At 44.0% G+C, this 23,521-nt stretch overlaps 1 protein-coding gene and 1 long non-coding RNA gene across 6 annotated transcripts in view; one reads left to right on the top strand and one right to left on the bottom strand.

Moving 5' to 3' along the window:
* Positions 1-383: 383 nt before the first annotated feature.
* HAL (histidine ammonia-lyase) lies at positions 384-22,834 on the bottom strand. Of its 5 annotated transcripts, XM_032493592.1 has the most exons (21): positions 22,243-22,834; positions 21,859-21,936; positions 21,572-21,632; positions 21,437-21,464; positions 21,042-21,116; positions 20,877-20,949; positions 20,722-20,788; positions 20,378-20,415; positions 19,455-19,580; positions 17,146-17,285; positions 15,222-15,269; positions 14,436-14,583; positions 13,618-13,713; positions 13,462-13,520; positions 12,559-12,639; positions 10,113-10,178; positions 9,871-10,036; positions 7,236-7,370; positions 3,261-3,369; positions 3,092-3,161; positions 384-908 (listed from the first exon to the last, which is right to left on the bottom strand). In XM_032493592.1, the coding sequence occupies exons 1-21, from the start codon at positions 22,487-22,489 to the stop codon at positions 768-770; spliced, it is 2,052 nt and encodes a 683-aa protein (XP_032349483.1). In that variant the 5' UTR covers positions 22,490-22,834; the 3' UTR covers positions 384-767. The 5 variants fall into 5 exon arrangements, 4 of the variants coding, with proteins under 4 accessions (XP_032349483.1, XP_032349484.1, XP_014417049.1 ...); XM_032493593.1 differs by lacking the exon at positions 7,236-7,370; XM_014561563.2 differs by lacking the exon at positions 21,859-21,936.
* Positions 6,421-23,521, top strand: part of LOC116667719 — a 43,208-nt gene continuing 26,107 nt past the window's right edge. The window contains exons 1-2 of the long non-coding RNA XR_004324722.1: positions 6,421-6,511; positions 8,760-8,885. This is a non-coding gene — a long non-coding RNA (uncharacterized LOC116667719). The remainder of the gene's footprint in view (positions 6,512-8,759; positions 8,886-23,521) is intronic.

The raw sequence follows: 23,521 nt of genomic DNA, 5'->3' as shown, positions 1-23,521 counted from the left end.
CTAACGCATAGTAAGGAAGCAATAATACTAACCTCCAACTCCAGTTTACGCATCTGAACCCTTTTTTTTTTTGATCTGTGTGGTGACGTTTGATAAATATGAAATGCACAGTTCAGTAAGAGTCACTCCACTAGCAATCTGTATATTCATTCCCAAACTCCTGAACACAGAGTCTCTTGTTAACCTATTGACTGTTCTTTACTGTGATTCAATTAATAAAAGAAAGAGCAGCTTAAGGACAAATTGTGACCTAAAAAGGGTTGTTTATGAAGACATACTAAAGAACATTCATCTTATCATGACATAGTACAATCAGCCAAAGTTAACTGGTGGAGAGCTTGTCAAAGCAAAAACAAAACAAAACACCCAAAACAAACAAAAAGTCACAGAAGTCTAATGTTTTTGGAAAAGAATGTCATCAATCTGTTTCAAGATTTGAGTGCATGTAATGTTGACAGTCAAAGATCCATGCGATTGTGGTTACTCTTCTCACCCTTAACAGTGAGGATCCCATAGATACCAGTAAGAAAGAAAACTCCAGTAATCTGAAAACACCACTGCATCTCTGCCCGGGTCAGTGAGAACACTAAAGTGTGAGCTTTAGCAAATGTAACACTGTCACCAGCCTAACCAAAGCAGGTGTTAAAAGAACTGAACTATAGACTAGTTTGGTCTCCCTGGGGAAGTTCTCCCGTCTCTCCTTCAGCATAATGTGACTTGCTGTTAAACTCTGTACCATCTGATCTGTTAATCCATGACAAAACCCATTAAAGATCCTCAGACTCTGGGATTTTGGTGGATTTCCTCTGCAGAAATTCCAGTGAGAATGCTGTTGGAGAAACAGGTCTTGATTCTGGAATATGCTCTATTCTGTACTTTTCGATGTAGGGTGCAGCTACTTCCCAAACCTGAGATGCAAGGACAAAGCAAAGTCAAAGTGCTGACAGCATTGTTTTCACATGCCGTTAAACATCAACCTCATCTGAAGTCAAAACATTACCTATACCTGACCGGATCCATAGCAGCTGTTTGCTTGCTTTTATCGTTAAGCCATTTGACACATAACCTGTGTCAATTAGTCTTTGGTTGCATTAACAGCTTTTAAAATACAAAGTCCAAAAGTTTTCTAAAGATACCATGAAGGTTTTCAGCTGCTTACTCTTCTAAAGCAAAACAAGCCAGCAAACAAACAAAACCTAGAGAATTCAGTGCAGATGGAATTAAGGGAAGTTGCTCAAGGGTACAACTGTGTGTTTTCTAAGGCAAGCCTTGAATGATAAGAGGCAGTGGACTTCTTTGCTCTGTTCTTTGGACCCCTGTGACTCAGAGTGTGGCCCTCAGACCAGCTTCAGCAGCAGCATTGCCTGGGACAAGGCAGAATGTCAACCCCACTGCAGACCTACTGAATCTGAATCTGCATTTTAACAAGGTCCCTCCAGAAAATCACATGCACTTTATAGTCTGAGAAGCACTGCTTCAGACCCTTGTTTAGTGCTTACCTCCACCCACCAACCTATTCTCTTTCAAGCAAAACATCTCAAATTAAGGCCCAGTTTTTGGCTTATAGCTGCTTTTTATCTGATTGCCACTGACAGAGGGGGAACATTTCCTATTCTCTTGTTTTACTTTAGAAAATGTATTCTTTCCAAAGCTAACCTCCTCAAAAAGATATATGCACCCCCATGTTTATGGTGGTATTACTGACAATAGCCAAGACACGGAAGCAACCTAAATGCCCATCAAGGGATGAATAGATAAGCTATAAGATACACACACAGTGGAATATTATTCAGCCATAAAAAGAAGGAACTCTTGCCATTTGCAACAACAGGTGGACCTTGAGGGCATCATGTTAAGTGAAATAAATTGTACAGAGAAGGACAAATATTGTATGATCTCACGTATGTGGAATCTTAAAAAAAAAAAAAGCTCATAGATGCAGAGAACAGATTGGTGGTTGCCAGAGGCAGAGGGTGGGTGGGGTGGGTGAAGAAATGGGTGAAGGTGGTCAGAAGGTACAAACTTCCACTTATAAAGTAAGTTCTGGGGGATGTAATGTACAGCTTGGTGACTATAGTTAACAAGACTGCATTGTATATTTGAAAGTTGCTAAGAGAATAGATCTTAAAAGTTCTTATCACAAGAAAAGAATTGTGACTGTGTGGTAATGGATGTTAACTAGACTTGTGATCATTTTGCAATATATACAAATATCAAATCATTATGTTGTACACTTGAAACTAATATAAGGATAAATGTCAATCACATTTCAATTTTTTAAAAAAGATGGACTCCTCATACAACTCTCTACTAGCAGTGGAGTTGGCAGCAAGCAAGGGACTTCCCCTCAGAGGGGACAGGGAACACTTAGAAAGACAGTGGTGAAGATCAAAGGAAAATTTAATTCCCCAAGAGCAGAGGAATGGTTCCAGGGGAAATCAAGCAATTCTAGGGAGCATAATGCCTACAAATTATTATAAACGGCTTAAAGAACTTTTAAAAAATATGTTTAAAAAATGAGTGAGCATGCTAAATATCTGTCCCTATTAGATGAGTTTGTAGTCAACATAGCCAGAGGAAAGAAGCAGTAAAGAGAACCCACATCTCACCAGGGTGATGGGGCAGGACACACCTGTGCACTAGACAGACCCAGAGCCCTTTGAATAAAAACCTGGGAACATTGTTTTCTCTTCAGGTCTGTGCAGTCATTGGACCAGATGGTGGTGGTGGTGATAGCATTACAAAAAGAGAATGTACTTCTGAATAACAGAGAACATTCTTGGTAGGGGGGGAATCCATGAACCTTTCATCTCATTTTCTCCCCATGAATACTTGTCCCAAGTTTCCATTTAAAATTCACTTCAGCTTCTTATCCTTAGATATTCAATGTTTGGGTGCAACACGGGACACAAAAAAAGATTTTTTATCAAATAGCTTCTCAGTGGCCTTGAACATTGTTTGAGCACCTTTTGGTTCACTTCTGGAATAGCCAGGAAACAAAAGAATAAGACAAGGTTTCTCTACTCCCCACTTCCACGTTGCTCTCCCATAATGACCCCAAACTAAGAAATAAGCCAAGTAGCCCGCTTACCTTCTGCTCCACAAGCAGCCTGTGTGCTGCCTCGATGTCTGGGGCCATGAAGCGATCTTTTATCCAGGGCCTACAGAGAAAGCAGGTCAAACCATCAGCCAAACATTAACTGCTGCCAGGGTCCACAGTTCTGAAACAGTGTCACTTCCAGGGACCTGTTTGACATTACCTTACAACAGAGCGCACCAGGTCATAGACCTTCTCCAGGGGAGTGGTGGTTTTCAAGGGGCGTAGAAACTCGATGCCCTGGCAGGCTGCGAGCAGCTCAATGGCCAGCACTGAAACAGGGAAGGAGGAGGGGATGGCTGATTAGAGTCTGACTTCATGCTTGTGGGAAATAAATCCCATGCAAGCTGACAGCCATTGCCCGTCAACCAACAGATGGTTGTTTCTCAGTCTATTGGTAGAATGAAGCTGCCTGGGTATTTGGTTACCATTTAAAGTCTGCTTTTCTAACCCCTTGGCTGCATCTTTAATGGTGAGAGGGGAGAGCTATCCAAGTAAATGTTTCAGCTCTCCCCTCCCTGCTCAGCTGATCAAGATGGATGACCTACCTCTGTTTCCTCTTTACCTCTGTGTGAATGTCAGTTTGTTTTCAGTCTTGCTGTTCCCTATGGCCTGAAATAGCTGGCACACAGATTTTCATCAAAGGAACTGAAGGAGCCAGTGAATGAGCAGATGAGTCTTTGGCTGCCCTGGGACTAATTCTCTAATATCTGCTTCAAACCTTCAAACTTAAAGGCTCCCAAGTCCACTAAAACCAAAATTCTAGAAACTGGTATCCTGTCAACTTTAAGTTTCCTGATAAAACAGTCTTTACACTGTCTATCCCTAGCTACAAACTCTTATAGAATGTACCATATTTTGTGATCCACTCTGAATATTGAAATCTAGATCTTTCCATATTTGATAGTCTAATGAAGGATTTTTAAAATAGAAATATAATTCAAAATCAAACCACTTTGGCTTCCATTATTTGCCAAGAAGATAATTTAGAACCTTGAAGTTGGTCAGATCACTTAAGTGGTTAACCAGAATGAAGGATTAAAAACATATGACTCCTTGTCTTAAAATTTTGTAAAGCACATTTTTCACCCTCGTGAGTACAGACCGGTCACAATGGGAGAAGATGAAATTATAGAATCCATTTTGGACCTGGAAGAAACTTCACATCTTCTAGTCCAGCCCCTTCACTTTGCAGGTAAGGAACTGGAAACTTTGAGAAGTAAAACATCATATTAAATAAGTGCTTACACTTATTTAAAAGAGCTGGAGCTCAAGATCAGAGTTGAGTAATCATTCTGATTTCCTCCCCTACCCACACAACACAAATCTGGCCTCCTGGTCGGGGAATGTGCTCCACAAGCAGCCTGTGTGCTGCCTCGATGTCTGGGGCCATGAAGCGATCTTTTATCCAGGGCCTACAGAGAAAGCAGGTCAAACCATCAGCCAAACATTAACTGCTGCCAGGGTCCACAGTTCTGAAACAGTGTCACTTCCAGGGACCTGTTTGACATTACCTTACAACAGGAGGAATGGCAGATTTTGCTAGTGCATATAACAGGCAGCTTCTTTGGTAGATTTGCAAGATAAAGGTGAAACATGTCAGGAAATCCTTAACTCACCACCTCTACAACATCTTGTTAAATACTCTGTTGCTTTCCACAAGCAGTGGTTCTCCCTGATGCATCAAGTGGGATTTAAAAATCATCCACTTCATTGTTACAAATGCAGAGGATTCAATGTATCTTGATTTACCTGGATTTGTTAAATATGATTCTCATTTATTTTGAAATAAGCTGATATTCGGTGGCTTCATAACCACCTTCACCCTTCCCTTCCAAAAGTTTAAGCACACGTGAAATACCCTAAGAATCATGGAAACACCTGCTACTCTCACATGAGTATCTGCTTCGCCTTAACAGAGTATGATTCACGTGAACTAAAACCATCCTGAGCAAATAAATAAATAACAGTTCTACTTAGACATATTGCAAGAATGTTCTCCAGGTTTTAAAAGTTGATGCCATTTGTGTTATTGAAATCTGAGGCTAACTTACACCCGTGCTCCTTTTACTAAGAAAGGACCGCTTCTCCTGACCTTGCATCCCCTTCCCTCCCTGGGCCTTGAGATGTCCATGCTTATTTCTTGGGCTTCAGTCTCCCTCTCACTCTAGATCTCTGCTACCCTGAGCTTTTTAAGATGCTCCCTTTGAAAAGATTTCCCTCCTTCCTCCAGTGGGCTATTATGTTTCATGTCCTCTTTTCCCCTGCATGCAACCACCTGTCAAGATCCTGTTCCTGATATTCTCTCCTGACCTCCAGCCGCCGTCAGCAGCCTCCACACAGAACACTGCCCTTCATCATTCACCCCAGGTCTTTCCTGACTGATGGCATCTGTACTTGGATGTCTCATATCTTGATCTCAACACATCCCAGAACGATTTATTTTGTGCACACCCCCCACCTTCCCTTACAAATCTACTATTCCTCCCCTCCCCTTAATTAGCTGCCCCTATTTGTTGTTCGGGCCTTTTTGGGGGCTGGGTAATTAGGTTTATTTATTTTTAACAGGGGTACTGGGGATTGAAGCCAGGACCTCATGCATGCTAAGCACACGTTTTACCACTGAGCTATACCCTCCCTTCAGGTCTTAGTCTTAAATACTCCATCAGAAATGCCGTTTGTCATCCCTTCAGACCAGGTCAAGTTCAGTGATAGTCTCCTAGAACTCTATTCTTTTGTCAGAATTTTGTTTTGTTAAGTGCTACAAAGTGTTGCCAAGTTGTTACCCAAAGTCCCCCTCTCTGGTTAGACTCTAATTTCCAAGAGCGCAGAGAGAAAGAATATCTCACTCACTGTTTACTCCACTGTGTTCAAGTGATGCATGCCTTTCCACCCCAACCAGGCCGGACAGTGTGAATGGGAGAGTGACAGGTAAAGGGGACAGGGTTTCTTTCGGGAATAATGAAAATGCTTTACGGTTGATTGTAGTGTTGACTCACAACTCTTGAGTATATTCACAACTTTACTAAAACACACTGAATTGTACCATTTAAATGGGTGAATTGTATGGTATATGAATTATATCTCTTTAGAGCTGTTACCAAAAAAAGAAAATGCTCAACTCTCTCACATTTCTCTTAAAAGAATGATATTCTTTTGTCAGCCAGTTGCTTCCAGTACAACTGCAAAAATTTGGGAACTTTGAGAACAAAGCCTAAAGGCAGGCAATTTCACTTTAAAAAACAAAAGACGTAGTGATTAAGAGGCAGGAAGAGGCTGACCCCACACAGCTCCACCTATGAACTACCTTTGCTGAAACAAAATGCTGTCAAGCCTTTAGGGTCAACTGCAACGTTCAGAAAACGATGGAACAGAGAATAAGCTGGAAGTACAGCACCGCGGGGAAGCTAACAGGTAAGTCTAGAATGTCAGCCTCTGTCGGAAAACTGATCTGTTTTTAAACTGGTCAGTGGCATGAAAACAAAAAAGGGGGAGGGGGGAGAGGGGACTGTTCTAAATGAAAAGAAGCTGAAAACCTTGACCACCAAATTTAAAATGTGCGTCTTGAATCCTAATTTGAACAAACCCACTGTGAAGACATTGAGATAACTGGGAAGTGCTGACTGTGTACTCTGATGATACTAAGACTTACCGATGATTTTTGTTGGATGTGATAATGGCATCACGGTGGATAAGAAAGTGTTTCTATTTAAGAGTTAAAGAGTATGCAGGAAGTTAACACTAACAAGGATTTGCTTGAAAATAACGAGAAAAGTAAAAGAAAAAATGAAGCAAATGTATTAACTGTTGAATCAGAGTGAGGTGTATATGAAGGTTCATGGTACTAACCTTTCCACTTTTGAATATGTTCTCAATTTTTCATTAAAAAAAAAGCCAGCTGATGAATTGGCTTAGCCAGCAGGTGTGGTTCTCAACTTTCAGCGAGCATCAGAATCACCTGAGGGGCTCGTGAAACCCAGATTGCTCTGTTCTTTCCTAGAGGTTCTGATTCAGCAGGTCTGGGACACGCCCTGAGTTCCCAGGTGATGCTGTTTCTGATGCTGCCGGTGAGGATCCCACTCTGAGGATCACGGGCGCATAGTTGATTGGCGAGGCCTGCCGGCCTCGCTGGGGTTACCTTGCTCCACGTGCTCAATGACCCGGAGGGCTTTCCTTGCTGCCCACCCTCCCATGGAGACATGGTCCTCCGTGGCAGCACTGGTGGAGAGGGAGTCCACGGACGAGGGATGGCACAGCGCCTTGTTCTCAGAAACTGCAAGAGGTCAGAGAGGTGAAGTATGTTCCTAATAGAAAAACTCCCAGAATGATACACGGCTTCCCAAAGTGCTCCTCAGCCTGGGATACGCTCTCCAGGAGCTCTCGGTCATTATCCAAGTACCAGATGGTCCAAAGTTACTTTGGGAAAAGGAAGCAGGTTGGTTTTTCCCCAAAGTGAGAAGGACTCTAAAGCTACAGTGAATTCTGGGATAAAACCCTAATATTACAAAACCCAAGTTGAAAACACTGGAAGCACTTAGCATGCTGGGGAGACCAGGAGAAAAAGAAGTGATGGTCATTTCCAGGTACTAGAGAACAATCTGGTTGTGTCACCAGAGGAGGTGGGATCGGAATGCAGGCATGGCGTTGGAGGATTGAGGCTGGACCCACAGATCCTGAGCAAGAAGATTTACAATTAAGTGATGACATCAGTGGATATACTGGGTTTAAGCAAGGGCTTGATGCCTGCCAGGCATGTCTGGCGGAGGTGCAGGTAGTCCTAGGGTTAGCCTAGATGGATGTCTTTCAAACTTTATTGTGTAGGTAAATCACTCCACCTTGTTAAAATGCAAATGTTGAGTTTCAGGTGGGGCCTGAGATTCTGCTGTTCTACGCAAATTCCCAGTTGATGGCTTTATTTTTGTCCAGAGAATCACACCTTAAGTAGCAAGGACCTAGATTACAGAGTTCCTTCTCCCCAGCTTCAGAAGCCAGGAAAGGTCACACTCAAACAGATTTTTCCCCTCTTCTTTTGACCATTGAGAGCAGCTCGGAGTGAAGCTTCAATTGTTTTCTGTGCTATAAGGGATCCTGAGATAATCTAGTGTAAACTATCTAATGTAAACTAGGGTGATCACTCATCCTTGTTTGCCCAGAACTTTCAGGTTTCAGCACTGCAAGTCCTGGGCCCCTAAACCTGCTATCTAGATCACTCTGTTGGCTAGGGTTTGTTCAGAAAGGTAACTTACAAGTGGCCAAAAAAAGAAAACCACCAGTTTTATTATAATGAAAGCAAGCTGAGCAATGTCAGTAGCAGCTACGGGAGCTAAACACAGTCAAACGAGGCTTCCCAAGTCCATAATGTTCTCTAAAGATCAATTACCACTGCCCTATGTTAATGTGAGAAGTCACTGTCCTTTAAAGGAATATTTCAGTCAGGAGATTCATGAGCAAACAGAAGATACTAGACAGAGGATGGATTTCAGTGCCTTTTGGTTGTGTTGAGTCTCAGTGTGAAACTGAGCTGAGGAAGGGGCGAGGAGTGATAGCAACTAGTATTTACTCAGTGCTCACGACATGCTGGTTCTGAGGCTTTCCATGTATTCGTTGAATCCTCCAAACAACCCCATTTAGTAAACTGATCACCTCCACCCATTTTCTGCAGGAGTAAACTGAGGGTCAGCAGGATTGAGAGACTTGCTTCACCTCATGCTGCTGTAAACGGACGGAGTCAGGGTTTGGACCCAAAACCTGTGCTCTGACTAAACTGCCAGGCTGTCCTGCCTCTTGGGTAAGTTTGCCAGAAAAAAAAAAAACAAACAGATGCTCAGTTAAATTTGAATTTCAGGTAAAAAACAAATCATTTTTTAGTACCAAATCATGAGCCAACTAATTCAAATTAGGCACATGCTTTCAAACTGGGCATCCTACATTTCTATTTGTTAAATTTGGCAACTGTATTTTAGGATTAAATATTGATTAAAATGATATCATCATTAATTGAAGGGAGAGCATTGTTTGGGAGCCAAAAGGCTTGGGTTTGAATTCTGCTTTACTTCTTATTGGCTGTGCAGTACTGGATAGGTCACTTAACTTGTTGGATTTTCAAGTACTCATCTGTGAGTTGGAGGAAATAATAGTACCTGCCTCAAGGTATTGTTGTGACGATTAAGTGAGTATATGTAAGTGAAGCCCTCTGCACTTCCTTTGTGCCAGGCCCTGTTCTGATGTTACTTCTCTGCCCCTTACAGTCTTGAGTCAGAAATCAGTTACCTTGAAGCTCAATTTTCATAGAGGGCATCTTGCTTCTTATAAGCATTTTTGCATGTTGTAATCACATCCTTATATTTTTAGTGGTTGCTATGTCTGATGCACTATATCCAGACTTTAATGACTTGGGTCAGCTCAAGTTTCAGCAGTAGCTCTAAACATCTATGTCTTTTTCCTTCTGGTAGTCTTCAAACTGAGATTAGGGAAAAAGCTGCAAAGATGAAGTTCACAAGTGATGTCACATTGCTTCCTACAGAGAAATTGTGGAAACCTCATTATTTACAACCTCATTGGTATATCATTATGTTTCAGTATAATGTTGCTTAGGTTTTGTATTTTTTTCTCTAAACCTGCTGCATTTGTATTGAGAGAGGGAGGATGCACGTGGAGGGGGTGAAAAAGTTTGATCTTGTTCAAAGACAAAATGGGACACTTTCAGGTAAAATGGAAAGGCCCTTAGACAGACAGGCTTGCGTTCTGGGCAAAGGGCAGGGAAAAGTGCTTACCAAGGGCTGCGGCTGTGCAGTGGGCTATCATGAATCCAGAGTTCAGACCTCCTTCAGCCACCAGGAAGGCAGGCAGCTCGCTGAGGGAGGGGTTACAGAGCCTTTCAATTCTTCTTTCACTAATCGCAGCAAGTTCATGGACGCCAATAGCCAAATAGTCCAGGGCCTGAAAGAGTGTCTCAGTTCAGTTGGCCTGCACTGGAAAATGCTTTCAGGGTCAGGAGTAGTTCTATACGGCTTACTTTGGCTGGGTATTCACCATGAAAATTTCCTCCGGAAACAGTCTCTCCCCTGCTGGCAAAGACCATCTTTCAAAACAGGTTAAGGCTTTCACATAACACTTACCGATCACTGATTTTTAACATTGAGATGGCAGCCCTTGTACAAGTGTAGTGTGGAGGGAAGGAGAGCCTCTCCACAAGCAGGTGTTGACATACAGGGACACAAAAGCCAAAAAATATAAGAACCTTAAAGCTGATTGTGTCTAACCAACTGGGGGCCAAAGAAACATGAAGCATGAAGTGATGTTTTCTCTTGGGAGTAGAGATTCTCAAGCACCATAACAGTCGTAATCTGGTGGTTAGTACTTGCCCTCAAAACGCTTATAACCTGAAACTAAGAACGGAGACCAGGACACCAGTTTAAAAGCAAATTTCTTTGATGGGCACTGTGAGCTTGTGCTCTGTAGAAGAACCTGCTAAATGAAAGATCTGGCTGATGAGCAGCCACCAAATTATCTGGAACAGTCAATTCTGGGAAAACTTTCAAACCCTCTCCTCAGTGAGCCTGTGCCAGCAATCCCAGCAATGGTGGCCAAGAGTTGTGGCAAACCCACTGAAGTCAGTGGCAACTTTGGACTCACTGAACATTAGTACTCTCACAGACCACCCCATTCCATCATGTATTTTACTTAACCCAATAGGCACCCCGACAAAGGCAGGAACAGACATTCCAAAGAGCTAATTTTCACCTATGGGACTGAAGAATATTCACTGCCTATTAACTAGGAACTCATGCTGTGTGAGAGAAGTGCTAACTGCCAGAGAGCTGGAGAGACATGTGTTGCATTGACTTAGTCAAGTTTGGAGTTACCCTCTTCTGTGCAGAGAACCCTGAGCCTTTAGGCCTATGTCCTGCCCTTCCCCATGGTCCCAGCCCCAGCCCCAGGCCTCGGTCTTCTCTCTGTTCTCTGAATCCTCATAGCAAGTAATCCCTGCACCAGTTTACAGCTTAAGCATTGTCAGTTGTCCTCTAGATGTTCTACATTTTTTTGTCGGCTATTAGGTTATAGCAATTAGAAGTTCTATCCATAATATCCAGCAACTATGTAACAGATATTCTATAGCCACAACAGAAAATTGAGAAAAATATTCTTTCAGGTCACACTATAGTGGTAACAGTATAGCAGGAGAAATCCCAAATATTGGCCTACTGGGAATTCACCAACAATTAAGAATCTTTGCTTGAGAAAACAAAGGACTTTTGGCTGGAATTTTTGCTGAGGCAAGTGGTGGGGGAAGAATTGAGTAAGGAATTATCCCCTCTCCAATCCAATAATTTCACAGTGTTTTTGTTTGTTTTGTTTTTTATTACTCTATTAGATACCCTTTCAAGTCTAAATTAAGTAAGTGTAGAATGGATATCTTGGCTGTACAATGCAAGAACTGATAGATGAAACAAAAATACATAGAGTTCATGAAAACTCCTCCATTTGCAGGGGTGGAATGGTGTCGAGTAGGGTTATTGAATTGGAAGTTATTTAGTGAGTGTCTGATCTAACTGTAAAACAGTGTGAAGGACATAAGGCACACATCCTGAAGTCGGCTTGTTAGAGAAGGCATGTTCAGCAGGTCTTCTGTGGCCCTGTATACAGCTGCTGTCCGCTCACCCAGGCTGTGCATTGCTCTCAGGCTGCTAATTCAGCACTAATTCTCCAGTGCTAAGAACTGAGGCAGATGTGGGATAGGAAAAATAGATTCCTAAGGGGTTGGGTGGTCTTCAAAGGTAGTATTGTCTCTGTGAAGACTTTGCCAGTGTGCCTCCTGACTGATCACATCAACTTCCAGGGGAACTAAGCCATCTCGGAACATTCCCACACTATGGTGCTGAGATACCCACAATATGAAGGAAAGAAGGGCTCCGTCCTTGAGAGATGGAAGCATTCTTTTTTTGTTCAAATATGGCAACACTAGTTTGAGTAAAGTCCATGTCAGAAATAAACCCAGGATGGGGAAAGCCATAGGTCTCTGATCAACACTTAGGTAAAGTTAAAAGGCTGCCTTCTGTTTAGTGCACCATGGTATCACTAGACCCAAGAAGGTTGACATAAATGCCATCCTACCCAGGGTTTCTGCAACCACACTTGTGACACAGGTCTTCATCCTTCTACCAAGAACCTCGGCAGTGGGTTTGAGGGCAGATGTCTTCAGCCGATGATGGAAATACCCCCTTTTAATCTTTCTTGAGTCAGTTTTGGAAGCACCACGTTAGGCTCTGCACCTGAGACTAGGTTCACCAACCTGTCTCTCCCACTTACCGGCTCAGATCTAGAGCAAGTCATTTAACCTCAGAGCCCAGGTACTCAGTCTACGAAATGGAGTGACAGGGAGGTTACACAAAACAATCACAGATCTTAAAATTACCAGCTAGAGTTCTAGAATTACAGCTTAATAAACAGTTAAAAGATACAGGATTATCTGTTGCACTGTTAAGTTCTGTGGTAATGATGTTCTTCACAAATGCTATTGTGTCATTCACCACACCATGGACCTAAAAAACAAGATCAAATGAGTTAATACATGGAAGACACTGATAATGGTGCCTGTCACATACAGTCTGATATTCTTAGAATAGCAAGGACTTCTAAACTGGGATTTATTCTTACTGTAGAGCTAATTCTTACCCATAGATGTTTTCGATCTAGCTATAGAATAAAACTTGCTGAGAACAAGGAAATGAGGGTACTTGCTCTAGGGAAGACTTTATTACAGTGTAGATTGGAACTTGGCACAAGCTGAAGTATTGTTTCATGCCTGAGATGCATCTGTCAGTCCCTCATTCAACTAACTGCCATATGCAAACGAGTTGTAACATCTGCAATTCACTTGGCTTCACACCAACCCAGATCTTTTGCATTTTATATTTAAAATTAAGCCTCACAGATTCATTTATAATGGTCTATGTCTGCCTATTAAATGCAGATAAGATCTAGCCATAGATATTCCCCTTGAAGTATGATTAGATTTTCCTGGGACCATCCCTGGCAGGCTGGTTCTAGTTCTGTCTAACGAGGAGAACCAGAATTTTTTTTTTTTACTTAGGGCACTAAACCAAAACAGTAAGCTGTCTGTTGGACTTCTCTGCAAGGGAGCTGAGGAAAGCAATTCAAAGGGAAACAAGTAGCTTACCATCTAAAATGGAAACTTTACAATAATTGAACAAATGGAAGTATGATATACATAATTTTAATAGGGGCAGTACAGAAATTTGGATATAATTGGCCATTACACGATTTTCTAATACTTTCCTCTCCTTCTATCTTCCCCCCCTAAGTTGGGGGAAAGAGTAGAAACATGTTGGATTTTTGCTTACCTGTGGACAGCAGCGCAAGGTATATGCATCCTGAACGCGATCACAAAACCTGTGGCTTTCTGTACAAGAGGTAGAAGGGGTGGCAGGGGACATATTAGCAGTTTTCTCTCCAAAACACGAAAGCAAATAAGCTCACTCACATAAGCATGTCCAGACCTGCTATTTCAGATGGGTGGTGATCTGAATCCAAGAGGGACCGAAACCGAAAAGCAACTTCAATTTGCCCACGGTGAGGGCGAACAGCATGAATGTCTAGAATTGAGGAAGGAGAAAAAGTCTGAGCAATTCTTATATTAGAATGAACTATCACCAATAGCCCAGGACCATACACAGTGTTGGCAGAGCCCTCAAAAGCCCCAGGGGTCCTTAACCACCACTCAAGTTAAGATAGAAACTTAACTCGAAAAACAGGAGTTTCCTTATTGATTTTATCCTTTCTACTTTAAATATCCGAGTGCAGACTAAGTGTTGAACCCACTGGGAATTCAACTCAAGACACTAAAAAGATTTAGGCTTACCATGGAAGAGGGCTCTACAGGGCCTGATTTAACTCAGTCATTTTTAGGCGGTTTTTCTGTCCTACTGCTTATAAGAGAAGGGGGTCTTTCAAAGATACTGTTTTCAAGATAAGCTACCACTTCTAGTTTTCCTCTCCTGATTTCTGATGGGGACCGGCCTTAATCCTACTTCTCAAATCCTGCAAACAGATTCCTAAGACAACGTAGTTAGATGGGAGTCAGAGCTGGATGATCTGGGGCAGGGTCAGCATTTGTCTATGAAACACACTCATGTCAAAGACCAAGTGTGGCATGACTTAGGTGAAGCTGTAACACAGCACTGGGTATGCACAGGCACTTGGATTTTCTTCTCCCCTGCCATCCGCCCCCACCACTCCCATGGCTGAAGATCTCAACCAGCCCATCCCACCAGCTCTGGCTGAATTAATGGCAACCGAATGGAAGAACCAGGCTGACCGGTATCAAAGGCTTTGGTGGTGCCCTTCAACACCTCGAGAGTCAAGGCCGCCACTATGTCAGCCTGCCGAGCAATAGCACTGGCTCTCTCCACAGCTTCACAGCCCAGGGAGGTGATCATCTGCGTCCCATTGATAAGCGCCAGACCCTTGGGGGAGAGGGAGATAAGTTTACCAGTGTATGTGCACATTGATTTCTTATCTTTTGCTTTCCTAAGAGAAAAGTTAGCCTGTCAGCTGAAGGATGTTGATTCATGGTTTCTAAAGTGTGTGGTAGTAATTCTTAAGCACTCAAGGATGAAGCCATCATATATGAAATCCTTAGTATAAATCTGGAAAAGCAGTTAAGTATCCCCATCCTCAAGGAAGCAATGGAGCTCCAGTGTACACTGCATATAAAATCTTTAGCTCTTAATTATGCTGCACTTCTTCTTCGAATTCTCATTGTAGACAAGACACCCTGAAAAATTTCTGGTCCAAGACTCTTGGCTTAGAGCTTCCTAAGGGATGTTGGCTTGTAGCATCTCTTAGGGATCCTTAGAGATCCCAGTTTGAAGTTTAAGTTCTTCTGTAAGAGAAGCCCTAAGTATTTATGGCATGAAGAGTCTTTTAAATGCTTAAGACAGAGACCTTTCTCCAGTGACCAACTTACAACAAACATGGAAGCTAAGTTTAAGAAACCAGTGAGGCTGATATTAAGACTGAAAATAGCACAAAAATGAAGATTTATGTTAAAATTTATGTTACATTTTGTTAAAATGAACACATTTTCGTTGTGTTTCCTTACCTCTTTTGGTTTCAAAACAACTGGTTTCAACCCATGAGCTTCCAGGACCTGTAGAATGATTAAAAAGGTAAAAATGGGTATCACATGAAATACCAGCATATTTCAAACTTCACGTGGAATCCAGTAAAAGATTTTTAAGCCCAAAGGTCTGTCTTATAAAAGATGAGACCTACATGAATCGCCTCTGTTCATCTTTGCTGGTCTAGTCTCTAGTCCTGTTCTGTAGTCTGCAAGCAGACTTAGCTATCAAATAATTTGCATACCTAAATCAGGGGCTCTAGTGTCTACAGAATCAACCCTGAATGTTGGTTTCTAGCACACTTATATGCAGGTGCACTAAGGCTGGGTTCTGACTCTGTTCACATTCCCCAGCCTCCAGAGCTTGACCTAAAAAAATCCTCTACCCTCATCCTACTTATCTGAACAATGGCAGAGCCTCAGTACAAGGCTTCTTGCTTGTATAGAAAATGTGTGAGCACCAATTAAGAGGGGCTTATGGAGCTAAGAGATGGATACAGCATCCTGAGGGAAAATGGGCAGAATAATCATCCCCTGAAATAAAAAAAAGTGAAAGCAGTCACTAGGCTAAGGTCCCTGTAGGGAAGAAGGAAGACAGGGTGGCACTATTTACTCTGTCAGTTTCACAGGCTTATTAGAATAACATATGCTAATTCTGTTCTGGGTGTTTGGGGCTGAGGGTAGGAAAAATGGAGACAGACAAGCTCAGGCTAATTACAGTCATAGTATGTTAAGTGCTCTAGGAGGTAGGAAGTGGGTAGTGTTTGGTGGAAAATAATCACACAAGAGCCTGGGAGAGCACAAAGTAGGGGCAAAAGGGACTCGGTTGCGGGGGCGAGGTGCTGGGGATGGGGATGGGGATAGGGATGGGAAAAGAACCAGGAAAGCAGAAAGGGAAGTTTCCCAGAGGACTTATCAGAAGGAGGGACAGAGTGAGTGGGGAAGAGAAGAGGGCGTGGCTGGTCCCTCTGCCTAAGACACATTACACTTGGGCTGCAGGGAACCTCTGGCTTCTGTGATGTGCACCCTTGGCGGGGGTGGGGGGAGGATTAGGCAGATAACGTGACAAACAAGACTCTTGTAAGCCACTTGACATTCAGATGTTATCCTAAGGACAACAGGAAGCATTATAGGTTTTGGCCAGGACATGCTTGGGTTTGCTGTGTGAAGGGGGTCGGGGAAACATCGTACCCAGAGAAGTAGTCATGATCAGGTTGCATGGAAGCAAGGTGATCTGGAACCCACATCCCCAGAATGATTATCTGTTCCCTTAACTTATTCCTCCTCCTTGGTCCTCTGCCCCTTCACTTACTGATAGGGGACCTCCCAGCAAGAGATTAGGTGATACTTCAAATAATTCTATGGGCTGCTCTGATGAATTTGGAGATGAGTGAAGAAAATACTAAAGCGTCATCAAAGACAAGCCTTTCTGATTGGCCATCGGATAAGACCTTGTGGGGGAAGAGGGAGGAATGGAACCTCCTTTCCAGAAGCCATTCAGTAAGTGCTATGATCCACAGCTCTGTACCTGTTAGACCAGCAACTAAATAAGTTGCAACAATGTGTGACCTCCCGGATAGGCACTAGATGCATTTTAGATGCAAAATAAATTCCTGCAATTAACACTGGCCACTATACCTTTTTACCAAGATGATCACCAAGTGCAGAAGGCTGACGGTTGAGTATGGAAGCTAAGAGCCTTACCTACTCTGACACCCCTACTGTGCTAAGGCTGGGCTCCTGACTGTCCACACTTCTAAGCTTCAGTTGTCACAGCCACAGAATAGGAATAACAGTGGCCCCCTCACTGGGCTGTTGTAAGGATTAAGTGATGGAAAGCATGCAAGTACCCTGACGTCCAGCCTAGGGAAATGACCACAGATGGCAGCAGTTATTAAGGTCTTACATATTTAGCATCAGCCCAGCCACTCTTCGGAGACCACATCTTCCCTTCCCCAATTAGCCCAAGAGCAAGATGAGAGAGTGGGGCAAGGTCTCCACTGGCACCAACGGTTCCTTTCTCTGGAATGTAGGGCAGGCAGGAGGCTGGGAGAGAAGCAGGCACCAGTTACTTCAAGAGTACTTCCTTCTGGCCATCCTCGCTTTGACACTGACGCCAACCTCCCCCAACAGGATGTAGTATTGCTTACAGCTTAAATACCTGGGGAAAAACAATCCCTCAAGCACAACTAACACTAAGGGACCTGGCTGAGCTGCTGTAGAAAGAAAGAGGCAAGGGGAAGAAAGAGAGAAAGGCTGGAAGGAGGACCCTGCAAGTAGCGAGGCCTTCTCAGTAAGCCACTTTAAGTTTGGACATTATCCCAAGAACAATGGGAAGCATTACACGTTTCAGCCAGGACACACTGGGATATACTGTGTGAAGCGGGTGGGGGGAACACTTTACATAAAGAGCTAATCAAGGAGGGGAGGATGTAGCTCAAGTGGTAGAGCGCATGCTTAGCATGCACAAGGTCCTGGGTTCAATTCCCAGTACCTCCTCTAAAAATAAATAAACCTAATTACCTCCACAACCCCCCAAATAAATAAAAATTAAAGAGAATCAAGATCAGGCTGCATGGAAGCAAGGTGACCTGGCACCTATATCCCTGTAATGACTATCTCTTCCCTTAAATTCTTCTTTCTCCTTGGTCTTCTGCCCCTTTGTTTACTGTTATTGTGCGTGCTCTAATCTGACCTAGAAATTTCTAGAAATTCTAGCAATGTCTCTTAAAGATGTGATCGGGAACTAACTACCAGACCTGTTCATTGCCACCTATTTCTAAGAATGAAAAGTTTAAAAATGATCTCAATAGGAAATTAAGAGACTTCCACAGGACTGAATGGTGTGTGTCACCATTAAAAGCTATTGGAGGATGTCTGAAAATATGAAAATGTCTACATTGGAAAAGTAATACAAGTTGTTCTAGAAAGATGAGGTGTACCAGAGTGTCAACAGGGGTTCTCTGGGGAGGTAAAGTCTCAGGCAACTTATTCTCCTCTTTTCTGCTAGACTCCTTGTCACCCAGTCTGCCACCTCACCACCACTTACAAATGGATATGTACTGTTTTGGAGGAAATTCCCATTAAGTTACTCAAAAAAAGAGGCTGCATTTCCAAGGTAAACTCAAACTACTGACAGCAGTGTTTTTTCCAACTGCTAAGCAATGTCAGTAGGATAGAGCAGTACCACCCACAGCTCAGTGTCCAGATCATAGTTCATCCTGAGAGTTCTCAGAACTCTAGGACCCAGAGGCAACTTAGGCTCACCCATAAAGCATAGGTGGGTTCATGGCTGAAGTTATACGCTCTGGGATTTTAGGCTTATAGTAGGGCAGACCAGGTGGGAGTAGAAACAGGTGTTGAATCACTGCTGGTCTGTGCAGCACAGCCTTACATACCATAGAGTGTTCTTTCAACTTGCTATTCACTGACTGGCGTATCATATCTGCGGGTCACTTGTGCCCATGGGAACTCTAGCTTGGGTTTTGTTCTCTGTGACTGCCAGACCTGCTTCTCCCCCCACTCCTTCATTTCAGGAGTCTCCAAGTTTTCCCTGACCCAGAATGTTTATCCTTATCTTGTGAGAAGGGACAATGGCCTCCCAAGCATGTCAGATCTTGTCTCTACTTTGTAATTTTCCTATCCCAAGAAGTTTAAGCTCCAAAGAGTTGAACTGCATCGTATCTTGGGACTAGACAGCTTCATGATCACAAGCAAGTCTTTAATCTCAGTATTTCTGTTCTACCTTGTAAGAGGCTGAATTTCAGTTATTTAAGTCTGGCTATCCCACCACTTGGGGGGGCATTAAGATTTCAGATTCCCAGGCACCAACCAGAACTACCAAATCGGTCTTTGGGATGGACATTCAGGGATCCTTATATTTCCCAGATGATTTGATGTAACTTCTCTAACTACATTCAAACACCACTGAATCAAAGGTTTTCTCCAGCCTGAACCTAAGGGGCTCTTTCTAGTCTTAAAGATGCCAAGTGCTAAGTGAAGGGTGACAGAAAATGGATGAAAGCCCACAGGAGTAAGAGTCTCTGCCCCACTCCCACCTTCCACCCCCACCTTCCACCCCCATGTAGCTATCCTCCTCCTTGCCAAGTCCATTGGCCATTCATCTCCATTGTTTTATGTCTTGTCTCACTATTTCTCACCACCCTGTCACCACCCAGCCTCAATGGAGAGTCAGTTGGGGATCCATGGCATTACCATTAAACACTTTGATAACTTGTTTGAGAGTCTCCAGGGAAATGCCACTGTATCCTTTGGCTAAGACATTGATCCTTAAAGCCAAGAGCATCCGGCATCTCTCAGGGATTAGTGGTTTCCCAACACCTACAAAACAGAATTGATGTTTTTCTCCAAGAAAAACAAGGTCTTTTCCACCTCCTAGCCACCTCCATCTCAAATTTCTCTCCACTTCTTCACTCAGATCGTTGCACTGCTCTCCCTCCTGACTGTCTCCCTTCAAGTCTCACCTTGCAGACAAATGTGAAACTACAGTTTTGCCTTCCCAGTTCCCCTGTTTAGAATGCTTCAGTGAGCCCCCGCCCTCCCCAACACCCTTACAAGAGCGTCCAGACTCCTCAGCACAAGCACCTTTGCAGTCTGATGGGAGCTGATTCTTGATAGACTCTCCTGTCTCAGCTTGTCCAGATCAACTCATCCCTGGAGTTCCAGCTTTAATTTTGTCCCGACTGAATGACTCTCGGCATGACTGTATTCATGCTTCCATCCCAACCCTGTGTTTCTGCCTGGCCCATTACTTTTTCTGAGATTCACTCAAAAGGTGATCTTGTCTGATGCTTCCTGCCTCCCTGCCCAGCAGCAGAATTGGCACCTACTCCTTGGAACACCCTACCTATTCTTGGCTGTTACAGGATGCCTGACACTTACCCCTCCCCAACCTATCAAATTGGCTATCAAAATCCTCGGATGCTCAAGTCTCTTGAATAAAGTGATGTAGAACAGTCTGCCCTCACCATCCTCAGGTTCCTTATCTGTGGATTCAACTCACATCCAAGGCAGATTAGATCTGCGAATGCAGAACCCTTAGATACCGAGGGCCGACTGCACTTCACTCATCAAATCAGACAAGATTAAGGCGGCACTTAACATTTGGAATGAGTTACCTGAAGAATGTGAACGTACTAGGTTGAACTGGAGCTCCCTGGAAGAGAAAAGGAAAAAAAGCCCTCTTAGATACCTCACAGTGAAAATGTTCCCTCAGCTAGGAAAATAAAGGAAAAATAGCTAAGTCTTTGGAGGAGCAGAATAAGGCAAGATGGTGCAATGGAAGGCACCAGCAAGTATGGGTTTTCTGTATCAACTCACATGCCACTTAACTCAAGCCTCACTCTCCTCATCTGTAAATTGGGGCAAATGTTAATTATTTCCCTTGTTGAAAGAAATCTCAAAAATGTGAATGGGTGGTGTGTGAATGTGTGTGCATTTGGTGAGGAGGAATCAAACTTACTCTAGCTTACTGGTAGGAATTACAGTTCTGGCAAATTTCCCAAAACCTGTAGTAATGCCGTAAACAACTAGAATAAAAAACAGTATACAATTAGACACAGGCCACGTTTTTTAACTCGATAAAAAGACCTGGGTAACATAAAGAGAAAAAGGTACCAGTTTTTTCCTTCACGATGCTGTCTATGACTTCCCTGGATTTTTGCACCTTCTTTTCAGCAGTAGGGGTGAGCTAGGAAAACATTGGTCAGAGCTGAGCATGTGGAAGACTTCCACGTGCAGTGAGAAAGCTCAGGGGACAGCCTTCCCCTCCCTCCAGCATACCTTGATTTTGTAGTGTCCCTTGCCCAAGCCGACCAGATCCTCTGTGGTCAGGCTGTCCCCATCCAAGGCGATGTACTGTGCAAAAGAAGGGGATCTCTGTGAGTCTGAACAGCTTAGTCGCTCAAACAAGAGAGTAGGAAAGCCTCACAGCTCAGACACTTTGATCACTCTTTGTGGAACATGAATGTGCTAGTTAAAAAGACAGCTTGCAGAAGAAGAAGCCAAGGAGGGAAAAATAAAAATGGAAAAGAGTAATAATGCCTTTCCCTACTACCTAGAGCTGGATAAAGCCCCATCCTCATTGGTGGTGTTTGGGCATAAATGTTGCTGGCCCTCCCTACTCCTTAAAATGAAGGGGACTTAATTAACAAAAAAGGAAGTGGCTTGAAGCTTACCTTTTCAGGTTCCCGGTATTTGCTGTATCTGTAAGCCAGGTAAAGGAAAATACTGGGTAGTGTGGAAAAGCCCCAGCCCCATCACTGGCAGGAGTAGCCCCCAGAGCAGACCAACGAGCCTGCAGGAAAGGATACAGGTAAACTCCTTCTGGTTGCGATGGGATGAAGTCAGGGGACATGGTGTCCCCTTCTATAACTGAAACAGAGTGCAAGAGAGACCCTTTATGGATCACAATGGAGAGCCACACTGGTTACTGATAAACCAAGAAAGGGCTCTTCCATTGCCTTTGAATTCTATAGAAATGGCTGCTCTAAAACGACTTCAGATGCTTTCAAGTTTACAGAGGAGAGCAAAAGGCAGAGGTGCAGGTGCTGAGTGTGAACATGGAGGGTTAAATGAAAGTTCCAGATCTAAACCTCACCTCCATCCCCATCTCTGGCTTTATTTTGTTTTGAATCCGAACTCCTCTCTGCTACTGGCCTCCAGTCTGGTGAGGTTCCTTTGAAGGGCAAAGGGACTTTCAAAATGACTTGTAACTGCAAAGGGATTCAGCCCCACAGTCTTGGGTTCAAATCTGGTCTCTGCTGCTTACTAGGAGCCTGACTGACTCTGGGTTAATGTATCCTCCTTTCTGGGTCTGTTGCCTCCTTGTAAAAGGTGGATGAGAATCCTACCTTCTTCGCAGGGGTGTGTGAGAATTTAAGACACGGCCAGTGCGCATTTTCCCCGGAGTGGGGAGGGCAAGGGAACATTCCCTCCCCGGGATGCAGGCCATGTGATTCGCCACTCCCCTCTGGCCACTCACCCACTTCCACGAACTCGTTGTCCTCCAGGGCCACCTCCAGCAGGTCCTCGTTGTCCAGCAGGCCCAGGCCCTTGCAGCGGCGCACGAGGAAGCGCACATCGCCAACCGAGGCGAAGCCGCCATTGTCCGGCTTGTTCTTGATGTACCGGCGCACGGCTTCCCGGCCCAGCCAGCCCACGGTCAGCTGCGCGTCCAGGCAGGGCACGGCCAGCCACTCTCCGCGCACGTGCACCGTGTACCTGGGCATGGCTCCTCCGCTGGTGACGGTCACCAGGACGGGGCAGTTTTATCTGGACGGTGACTACTGAGGTGTGGTCGACAGGGAGAACTAGGACAGGCTTTGAAAACACGCCCCCTCCCTTGTCTTTACTCATTGGACAAATATTTATTGAGGGCCCCACGGTCGCTCTTTGAGTTTTTGCAGCTGAGCTAGAGGCAAGAGAGGGGGACACAGGCAGGGATGCTACCTGCCCACCTGCCACCCAGGTCTGCTGGCAGCAAGGCCTGGGTTCTGGGATCCTGGGAGTCCTGGTGCCTGCTGGCACCTGCTGCTGCCCACTCTCCTCTGGGGTCCTGGTTTCTCCCTCCTGTGCTTTCTGTCTGCTTTCTCCTCCTTTATGGGCAGCTTCTAAACACCACGTTCCTGTGTTTATCTGGAATTACTCAACTGTACAGTGCTTCCCACTGGCCAACTGTGACACCAGGAAGTGTGGCAATGTCCATTTATTTGTTTATTCCCCAAATACATGTTGAGTAACTACTCTTACTGCCACTAAGTTTCTCCGAAGGGAGACTACAAGGCGGGAGATCATTTCCACAATTGAAGGTCACCATCTGGATGAAAGGGCCAGCATGGCTTGGAAGCTAACTGCTCAGACGGCCTTGTGTGGGGCTCCAGCACCAGCACTTACTAGCCTCGAGCAGTAGTTTATTAATTCACCTCTGTTTCCCCACCAAAAGGTGGAGGGGCTAACTTCCTCACTGCTGTGTTTGCAGTATCTGCCTGCAGTCAGATCCTGGCCCTGTCATTTCCTAGCTATGTGACCTCTGGGCAAGTTACTTCACTTCTCTGAACCTCAGTTTCTTCATCTACAAAATGAAGATAATTATAGTACCTATTTCAAAGGCCTATTAGGAGGATTGAGTTCACATATCAAAAGTCCTTAGAGCAGCACCTGATACGATGAAAATGCTGCAGAAGTATTTGTGGTGACTAGTGTTTGGACCTTAATACTCTGTACACCTTTATTCCTTTATAAATGTTCTTTCATCTTGGTAC

This window comes from Camelus ferus, chromosome 12 (assembly GCF_009834535.1).
Source record: "Camelus ferus isolate YT-003-E chromosome 12, BCGSAC_Cfer_1.0, whole genome shotgun sequence".
Taxonomy (NCBI): domain Eukaryota; kingdom Metazoa; phylum Chordata; class Mammalia; order Artiodactyla; family Camelidae; genus Camelus; species Camelus ferus.
This window is presented reverse-complemented; position numbering and strand designations above follow the sequence as displayed.